At 44.3% G+C, this 10,739-nt stretch overlaps 1 protein-coding gene across 1 annotated transcript; it reads right to left on the bottom strand.

Annotated features, from left to right (window-relative positions):
- Positions 1-5,495: 5,495 nt before the first annotated feature.
- On the bottom strand, positions 5,496-7,262 carry Ccin (calicin). Its single transcript, XM_026379929.2, has one exon. The coding sequence runs from the start codon at positions 7,260-7,262 to the stop codon at positions 5,496-5,498; it is 1,767 nt and encodes a 588-aa protein (XP_026235714.1).
- Between the last annotated feature and the right edge of the window lie 3,477 nt (positions 7,263-10,739).

Here is a 10,739-nt window from a genome sequence, read left to right as displayed (position 1 = left end):
TATTGTTAGAAGTGCCATTAGATGGTAAAACTGCATAGAAATGCAAGGAGCACATCGTAAATGTCAGATGGGAAATCAGCAGTTTTAATCAGGAAGAGGACCATATAGACAGTTTATAGAGGGTAGTGGCGATTCTATATATCTTGAACAGAATAGTGACTACATGAATATTTACAATAATTTGTTAATTTGTACAATTAGGTATCATGTACCTTTCTATGTGGGTTTTATATTCATAATTTTAAAAGGGTTAGGACTGGGGTTGTAGCTCAGTTTTATAGTGCTTTCTAGTAGTGGGAGACCTGGATTTGATCCTCCACACATTCATGAAAACAGGTTTAAATGTTTCTTGCAACTCTGAATAAGCATACTAAGTGACACATGGAATATTTCCTTTTATTCAAAGATGTAACACTAATCTTTTGCAAGTAATGTGGAACTTTTTTAAATATTTTTTTTAGTTGTCAATGGACTTTATTTTGTTTATTTATATGTGGTGCTGAGAATTGAAGCCAGTGCCTCAACATGCTAGGAAAGCACTCTACCACTGAGCCACAATCCCAGCCCAGCATGGAACTTTTATGGCCTCTTTTAAAGATGCAGAACATGCAACTAGACATGAAAGACTTTCTCATGACCAAGAATGGTGAAAATGTAAAGAGGAAATGTGTGGTAGTAGATGTTTTCTAATATACTTTTAACAAATCTGGAATATTTTAAGGAGATCAACAGGTAGGGAAGGCACAGAGACTAGCCATGATTCTATGTTCTGAAATGCTTTGCTGATTATGAGGCATGCTGTCTTTGCTTTATCCTTACAGAATTCTTCCTCAGGAGTAATGCTTTCTCTGGTAACAGTTGAGCAGCCAGGTGCAGTGGCAAATGCCTGTAATGCCAATGGCTCAGGAGGCTGAGACAGGAGGATTGAGAGTTCAAAGCCAGCTTCAGCAAAAGTAAGGTGTTAAGTAACTCAGTGAGACCTTGTTCTCTAAATAAAATACAAAATAGGGGTGGGGATGTGGCTCAGTGGTCAAGTGCCCCTTATTTCAATTTCTAGTACTGCCCCCAAGTAAACAAAAAGGAAAAAAAAGACAGTTGAGCAGAAGAAGCAATGTTATTAAATGATTGTCATCAAGTAACCCCATGAAAAGATATTCATAATTATTAGTCATCAGGGAAATGCAAATCAAAACCACAATGAGATGCCACTTCACACCCTTAGAGTGGCTAGACTCAGACAATTAAATGTTGGCAAGAATGTGGAGAGATTGGAGCCCTCACACATTGCTGGTAGGAATGTAAATGATGCAACTGCTTTGAAAAACAAGACTAGCAGTTTAAAAATACCATTAAAACAATCCAGCAATTTTCGCTCCTAGGTATTGGATATATATATATATATTCAATAGAAATTATATTCACATGAAAAAATTACACATTAAAGTTTATCATACACCACCAGTGAAACTCTACATCATTAGAATGAGATCCTAATTAGAATAAATCATACATACTCCATGTATGTAAAATATGTCAAAATACACTCTACTGTCAGGTATACCTAAAAAGAACAACAAAAAGTTTAGAGCAACATTATTCATAATTGCCAAAAAAGGAAGTAATACAAATGTCTATCAGCTACAGCATGGATAAACAAAATATGACATATCCTTATAGTGGATGAACCTTAAAAACATAATTCTAAGTGGAAAAAGCCAGATAAAATATCTAATTACATTTCTATGAAATGTCCAAAATAGGCAAATTCATAGTGATGGAAAATAGATGAATAGTTGCACAAGACCAAGAAGATGAGGAGGATAGAAGATGACAGCCAGGGGTGCAGGATTTCTTTTTGGGGGTAATGGCAGTTACCCCAAAATTGATCTTGATAATGACTACACAACTCTGTGAATGAGTTTACTAAAAGTCAGCATATTGCATACTTAAAATGAGTGAATTGTATGGTACATGAATTATTTCTTCATAAAGCTTTTAAAAATATGTTGCTAATCCTTGGCATTATTGCATTTCTGGTTGAGGGTTTTTTTTTTGGGGGGGGGTGGGAACTGGGGATCAAACCCAGGGCTTCAGGTATGTGAGGTAAGCACTTTGCCACTGAGATACATCCCAGTCCAATTATTATTGCATTTCTGAACAATCCAATTTGGATCAAAATATTCCAGTTTTTAACACCAAACTTCTCACCTTAATAGAAATGTTGTATAGGTAGTACAGGAAAAGATAGGGAACTCTTCTTTGGGTAATTGGTATCATAATGAAAGGAGCATTCATTGACACATTTCCACCCTTATTTGGCATCCTGGGCAGTGTGTCTTAGAAATATTTGAAAACAGTAAAGCTCCCTTACTTGCTTGTGTGTGTGTGTATGTGTGTGTGTGTGTGTGTGTGTGTGTGTGTGTGTGTAAAGTGAGAGAAAGTTAATTTTGAAAGGAAAAGAAATAGAAAGAAACCTCTATTGTAGTGTATTCTCAGGTAGATTGATTTTTGGAAGGAAGCTAAGACTCTCAAAACTAATTTCCTTAAAATTATGAATGTCTGACTTTCCTTTGGTGAAGACCTGGGTTGTAATTCAAAGATCTTATCCTTCAAGGCCATCATTTCTGTCTGCCATGAATTGCCAAAGCCTTACTAGCAGTAAAAGCCAGGAATGTGATTCTAATTCTACTTCAGCCATGGCAGCTCCTCCAGGCAGTAAGGTCTGACTGATTCAGCCTTGTGGTCTAATATTAGTGTGAGAGGGGCTTGGCAAGAAAGGATGGAGGTTATCACACACTGGTCACCATACCACTTTATAATCCCACCATGCCAAAGAACTCCCACTTTAGAACAAATACCCTAATGATTCTGGTGCAGGTGGGAGTGATCGATGTCACCAGTTCTTCAAGGAAAGAAATACAACCAATAAAGGACAAAAAGGACAGAAGTGAGACTAAGTGGGCTGGGCTGAGATGATTTGGAAATGAGATATGACATTTAGGAAGTTCAACTAGGAAAAATATGGATAGATAGCAAGGTGAACTTCAGAGCTGAAGAGGGTTTGTTTTTGGTGTAGGAGAAATTTGAGAATATTAAGGGAACAAAGAGAAGAAGCTAGGAGAAAGATGTAGAGAGAGGAAAACTAAGGAGCTTGAGAAGTTGAGAAGTGATAGAACTGAGACAGGTAGAAGGATCAACTTTGAATTATGGAAGTACAACTTCCTTTGAGGTGAAAAAAGGGAACAGAAGCTCCCTTTTGGTGGATGTGAGAATGTTTATAGAGCTCAGGTATATGAGGACTGAAAATGAGGAAAGAAGAGTGGAGATCCAGATCACCCGAGGGGGTTGGATAATGAGCTGTGAGGAGTGGTAATAAGGAATCAGCAAGAGATGACCGTGGGTTTAGTAAACCTGGGGAGTAGAGCAGTTGAGTTAGTCCATGAATCTGTAAGACTTCATTCTTCCAGCTGGGCAATGAGAGAGAGTGGTGGCTGCCCAAGGTTGAAGAAGTGCAAAATATGGGAGAAGTCCCAGGGGAGGGGAGAGGTCAGTTATGAAGTCCAAGGTCTTGACTAGAAGGAGGAAAGTAAGCCCTGTCAGGGAATAGAAGAGTGACCACCCGAGAGAGCTCAGTAAGGTGATATTGAGTAGGTTGTGGAGGATGGATTGAAAAGAAAAAGGGAAGTGAGCAGATTTGAACCCTGAGAATGTCTAAGTGTCCTGCGTGGTCTAATACAATAGCCACCAATCTCATGGGGCTGTTAAATGTGAGTAACCTGAACTGTGCTATAACGTAAAAACTCATGCTGGATTCCAAAGACTCATTATGAAAAAAGAGTTCATTGAATATCTCATTAAATTTTTACATTGACTCCATATCTAAATGATAATAGTTTTAATATATTTGGTTAAAGAAAATGTGTATTCAAATTAATTTCACCAGCTTCTTTTCACCTGTTTAATGTGTCTACTAGGAAAACTTAAGTTACATATGTGGCTCACACTACATTCCTGCTACATGGCACTGGTATAGGCACTCCCTTCCCTGGCACATGGATTGTCTCTGTCCCCAACATCTGGAACAGGACCTAGCACAGAGGAACCTCAGTGAATGATGTGTGCATGCATTTGAATTAATAAATGAATGGATGAGTAAGTAAATTCATGAATGAGTGAATGAATGAGGATTATATATGGTTTATATATAGTTTTCAAGAAGTTGATCAGTTTTTCTATGTCATTGAGTATTATATGTGAATATACAAATGAATGAAAGAAAAACAATTAAAATTGAGGAAAGTTCATGAAGGCTTTGAAAAAGGAAGTCTCAAAGAGAATTTCATGGGGGACTTACTTAATATAAGGGCTGAAGAATTTGAACCCTTGCCTCATTTCCCCCACCCCCATCCTTTTTTATCTTTAAAAAAAATACTTCTGTAGCACTTTAGTATATGCTAAGGGCTTTCTTGGGAATTTGCTTGCATTCTCTTAACATTTACATCTACACTATGGGGTAGACACTCTTATTATCTCCCTTTTATAGAGAATGAAACAGAGGTACAGAAATGTTAAATAACTTGCCTAGGATCACCCAGGAAGTAATGAAATTGGTTTTCAAACCAGGTCACCTGGCCCCATAGTCCCTATCCCTATTACACCATCTTGCCTCTTTTACCCTGTCATTTGCTTCATTCCCAAACTCCTCTTCACTAGCGATATAGCTTTCTTTCTTCTCCCTTTATTAGCTTCTCTTCCATGCTCAGTCCCTCACACCTCATATATTCCTGGAGAAAGTTCTCAATGAACCTTACTTCCTAGAAAAACTTGTAAGTAATCCTCAACTTCCCCACAAATGACACACAAACTACTGTAGCTGCATGGTCAAACACAACAGCCAATTAATCCTGCCTCTGCCTCCTATTACTTCTGCCTCCTTTTCCTATCCTTCTTCCTATACATACCACCTTCTTCCTTCTGGACCCAGACCTGGGATGGGGCCCCCTCTGCCTTCCTGCAAGGGTAGAGGGGAGTGTTGAAGGATCCCAACTCTTCAAACTCTGAGCAAAGCTTTACCTGTCAGTCTAGCAGATGCCTCAGAGGCGACCACAGGGGTGCAGAATAGAGGGTTTTCTAGACATTACTTTGACCAGTGTTTGGGAGGTGCCTCAGTTGCACCCATTTTCCCTGATTCTTTTTCTGGCCTCTGTTTGGCTATTCAGTGTCAGAATAACCCTGAATTTCACCCACTGGGAGCCCAGGAGACTCTCAGTTTCACCCATCAGAGACTTCATTCCAGCCTCTGTTGGATACCTCCAATGACACACCAGCCCTGGATTTCCACCCATTCGGAGCGACCTTAGCCCAAGAGCTCTTCCTTCAGGGCCAAGCATAGACTGGATCGCTAAGAAGGAACCAAAAGGCCACCTTCCTCTCTTTCTCTCTCATTAAATTGTGAATAATAATGCATTTACTTATTCTCCCACTTAAAAAGTTGTTTAAATCCTTTGAAGAATCTTGCAAGGTAGTTTGGCTAGACAGCAGGCGGGACAGTCCAGTGCCTCTGGTGGTGAGGCCAGGGTCTTCCACTCGCCTGTCTTTTGGTCCAGCAAGTATGCGTTTGGATTGATGGTGTAGTCCTTTGTCTGGACATCACTGGCTGTGGTGACACCCCCACATACAAACACCTTGTTGTCTCCAATGGAGCATATAGCATGGGACACATCCAAGGGACAGTTGTTGGGCAAGAGAGGCACTGAGGTGGTCGTCTTGTTGGCCTTTATCTTCTGCAGGTTGATTTCTACACTCTGCCGGTGGCTGTGCACACAAAGGATATTGTCCTGATGGAAAGAGAGCAGAGGCCGGTGGTTGAACTCAATGGGGAAGGTAATACACTGAACCACGTCCCCAGTGGTGGTGTCAAAGCAATCTACTACGCCAACCCGGGAGATGTAGCCTTTCACCAAGCACCGCCCAGTGACAATGTACAGGTTCCGGTCACCCTTGGTAATCACAGCTGTGCCATCCATAGGGATGCTCATTTTCCCTGCCAGGCACCAACATTCCTTGCGCTCATCATAACGATAGATGTTGGAGACGTACCGCCTTGGAGCAATGCTTCCACCCACTGAGTATACTGTCCCCCCACAGGTCACCATGGTATGAAAGACAAGCCCAATGGGCAAATCAGGCAACTTGGTCCAGGAATTGTCATCCATGTCATACCGCCAGGCTGTCTTCAGCCCTGAAATCTGCTCAGTGGTGCCACCAGAGATGTAGATATAGCGACCAGCAGAAGTGGCACTTAGTGCTGCTGCCCGGTAGGGCATCTCTGAGAGTTTCAACCACAGGTTCTCCTGGATGATATAGGCAAACACTCCATCATTGAACTTGCCATGGGCCTTCTGACCACCAAGGATGACCACAGAATCAAGCAGGGCCCCTTTCCGCTGGTAGCTCAGCAGGCTGCATGGCCGCTCCTGCTTTCGATCCATCAGGACACTCTCAATCAGGGTCACATGGGCTGAGCTGTTCTCCATGCCCATCAGCTTGTTGCTGGCAAACATCAGTGTCTTGTTGGAGACAGCATTGAGATTGATATAATTGAAGAACTTCTTGAAATATTTCTCCCGCTCCTCTTTCCGGAAGTACACCCAGTTGACAAGTGCACTGAGAGCCTGGTCCTCATTGAGCACATGAAGGTTTTCATCACGGAGTAGGCGGCCAAAGATGACAGGTGGGCAGCGCATGAAGTTCATGGAGCCCTCAGGACTGGCCCAGTAGTGGAAGTTGTCACGAATGCCAGAGTAGGCCAAGTCTGACACCTCTTTGAGCTCAAACAACTCGGCTAAGAAGAGGTAGCGCAAGCAATTGGCACGGCGGATAGACTTAATAAGGAAGTCATTGCAGTGGATCCGAAGGCGTGGTGTGTTGAAATACTGGGCTCCCCGGAGCAGCTCCTCCACGTTCTGTTCTGAGATCACCACCTTGCCACTGTAGAAGTAGTCCAGGAGCTGGTCCACTGTGGCTGGACTCAGGTAGTTGGGGTCAATGGTGATGAAGAGTTCATCGGTGGTTTTCATGTCATTGCTGGAGATGAGGCTCTTCACCAATGGAGAGACAGCTGCCAGTACATTCCGATGTGCAAAGAAGACATGGTGGTCCACGGTGAGGGCCATGTCCCAGTACTCTTTGCGTTTCCTTTGTTTGTTCAGGTTCTGCAGCACAAAGCTGTTGTAGTTTTTCTCTGTGAATTCCAATTTCATGGTGATTCTTGCTGGCTGAGGCAGAAGATCAGCAGCAGGTACTGGAGAACAGACTTTCTCAGGCCTTTGGGATTCAGATCGATGTTTGTTTGCAGACCAGCTGAGCAGAGAGGAGTTGGGGGTGGGAGAGAGGATGATGTCACAGAGCAGACGAGGTCATCACAATGCAGGCCTCCTGAGGCCTTTTTCAGAGGCATAGGGCCTTTCTACCTTCTGATGATTACAACTTGTCAAGGCCAGATAACCTACCAGGACCTAGAATCTAAACCCAGAGTTCAGGAATGCCTACTTGGGACTTTCAAATCTCAGTCCAAGGCTGTTTTGGGGATGTCAGAGCCAGTTTGGGTGTGGCAGTGTGTAGGGGAGATGGAGGAAGGGAAAAGATTATCAGATCATTTAGAAGAATTCTATTTCACAGAAGGGAAAGTGAGACCCAGAGAAGAGAAAGTACTTATTCCAGGTAACAGAGGCAGTTGGAAACAGACCATGGCCTGGAACCCAAGCTGCCCATAACTTAGAACTCTTTCCACCTTGTTGGGAAGTCCCTAACCATTCAGCTTTCCACAGTCTCTGATTCTCAGATGAAGAGTCCCCTTCTCTGCCAAAGCTCCAAAGCATCTGAGCATCTCTGTCCTTTGGCTTCTGACCTTTATGGCCATGAACACCCTTCTTCAAAATGGAGAGGTGAGGGTCACTCACTGAAGCAGGTGTGCAGGAGCTAGCCACGCCCCAGGGATGGGAGGACCCGCAGAGCCCTGATTATTTCAGCAGAAAACTGCACCCTTCACCCACATTTCTAAGTGTCTAGTAAAATTTAGGGGATTGTGGCGGGTCAGCTCTATCAAGGGGGTGGATGGACAAGTGACACAGACCTCAGTTTCCTTATCTGTGCAATGGGAATAACAGTACCCGCTTCAAAGATTATAATTTAAATAAGAAAATAACTTGAATGTAAACTTTCACTAAATGCAGTTGGCAGGGCGCTGTGGTAGTGATGGTTCTGGTTTCGTGGTTGTCAGGGAGGCGATGATTTCCCATAAGCTCCCTGAAAGGGCGTCTGGAGGATACTGTGGCCGCAGGGTGGTGCTGCAGGGTCACCTCCAGCCACCAGAGCACGTCCCCTCCGCGCTGGGCGCCGCCCAAGGAAACCAGCAACCGGGTGCCTCTGTCCGCGGGGCTTCCACGTGCCGCCACCAGAGGTGACTCTGAAATTCAAACGGCTGGATGGGGGCTCACGGTCTAGCAGATACGCATCTCTTTCCACTTTTCGGATAGGGGCACTGAACCCCAGCGGGGGCCGTCTCAGAGTCACTCAGCGTCAGCTAGGGAGGCGCAGGGTCCCTGGGAACCTCAGGGTGGGGTTCCGCAGAGAAGCTCTGAATCCCTTCGGCACTCCCTACCGGTGTCGGGGGTGGGAATGCTCTGGGAAATTCCTGGGATTGTCTGGGGGGCTGTTGCCTGGTTAAGGACAGGGTAGGGGCCGCCTACCCCCTACCCCCTACCCCCTGCAGTGGGGCAAAAGAGCTCATTGGACCCATTCTGATCAGGCTTTAGGGGCTTTTAGGAAGGCCCTCGACATCCAAGCCCTTGCACCTTGCCCTGGCTTTGGCAAAAGGGTGTAGAGAGGACCGGACTGTCTGGTCCCTGGTCTTCTCCACTCTGTACCCCAGGTCCCACTGCGAGTGTCCCTCACAGGGAGATTCAGTGTCCCCCTTGGGAACGTGAGCCTCTCCAGCTTTTCCCTTTGTGCCTTAAAAGAGTCTCATTTTTGTTTATTGTCACCGTCCTTTCATTTCATTCCTTTTCCATATTTGGGGATTTGGTAATTGAACTTGTTTTTTAAAACTTACTCTTTAATACTCTTTGTTACCTTGACAGAGAGACAGACTCTTGGAGTATGGTGACTGCACAAGGCTCAGAACTTCTGTCTCCCCCATTGGAGGATTTTTTTTTTCTAAATGCTTTTCCAGCTCTGATCTGAGAAGCAGCTGCCATTTGGTGGCTGATGCTGACATCTTCTGGCTCCCATTGGCATCCAGGCTGGTAGACCTCCCTGCCTGGGGCATCTCTACCCAGGAGCAGGTGGGGCGGACCAGGCCTGCTGCTTTACAGGCTTTAGACTTGAGGACATTTCAGTGGAGGAGGTGGTAGTGATCCTTTGCTTTTGTTTTAGATCCCAGAGCACCAGAACAGAAAAGAGCTCTCTCATAAGATGCTTCAAGCCAGAAAGTGAACCTGGGGCAGTGGGTGTCATGGAGACCTGAGAGATAGCTATGTGCCAGACTATGTGCTATGTGCCAGACCTTCTCTGGGTGGACAAACTGAGGCCCAGAGAGAGGAAAGGGCTTGTTCAACTCATTTCACAGATAGGGCTTAGATTCAGGGCTCTGCTGCCTTTCTTTGCTCTCTGGTTGCAGAGAATGGGCTGTCTTGCTTGTGCTTGGCTTCTGCTGGACTGTGGAGCTTATCATCTTCAGGAAACCTATCAAAGAGCTGTGCATGAAGTTGCATGCCTTTAGTCCCACCTATTCAGGAGACCGAGGCAGAGGATCTCATGAGTCCAGGAGTTTTGGGCCGACCTGATAACATAGCAAGACCCTGACTCAAAAGTAAAAACAAACAAAGAAAGGAAACAAAAGAAAAAGAAATCCATTAAAGAAGTGTCAGTGCCCACCTTTTCTGCCAGCTTTGCTGACTGTCTTTTCTTGAGTCCTGAAAAGCAGGTTTTCTATAATCTCTCCTACAGTGGAAACAGACCCTAACTTATAGACTGGCTGCATGCCAGCTTCTACCACCTGGCCATGTATGTATGTTTGGTAGTGTCCCTAGGAGTCACCAGGAAGTTCATTGACTGGCAGTTTACCAATGCGGCCAGATCTCTTTGTCCCACCCATGTTCAGCTTCCTGCATAGCTCAGCATTTTCTGTTCATGGAGATTTCCTAGGAGAGGGGACCCTACTATTTGAATTGGGGGGGTCATCAGTTTATATATCTGTTCATTGCAAAACCCTGAAGATAATGAGGGGCATATTTCAAAGTTACAGAATTGGCCTGGAACTGGAAAGCATAGGACCAATATCCCCTTCTTTTATTCTCTTAACAACTGTCTTTTTCACTTCCATTTTTCCCACTCATAACCTGGCTGCATATGGCTTTGGTTTGCCACAGTCCTATTTTGAACCCAGGGCATCCTTATTTTTTTAATTCCATTGGGAAATTTTCTCCATGTGTCTTAGAATAAATCCTCAGTCCATGGTCAGCCTAGGGACTGGCTGCCCTTGGATCAGGTGTCCACTCTAGTCCAACCAGCTGTGGGTCACATGGTTCAAAATTTGATCAGCTTAAGCATTACATAGTGTACAAGCAGAGGAATTGGGGATATCCTGGGACTTGAGTTACTCAAGACAGGGATTCACAGTCATGAATGGCCTAGACCACAAAATAAGCATCGGGCATGAATTACATTGGAAGAAAATA

This window comes from Urocitellus parryii, chromosome 4 (assembly GCF_045843805.1).
Source record: "Urocitellus parryii isolate mUroPar1 chromosome 4, mUroPar1.hap1, whole genome shotgun sequence".
Classification (NCBI taxonomy): Eukaryota; Metazoa; Chordata; class Mammalia; order Rodentia; family Sciuridae; genus Urocitellus; species Urocitellus parryii.
Note: the sequence above shows the minus strand (reverse complement) of the source record. Positions and strands in the feature narration are given on the sequence as shown.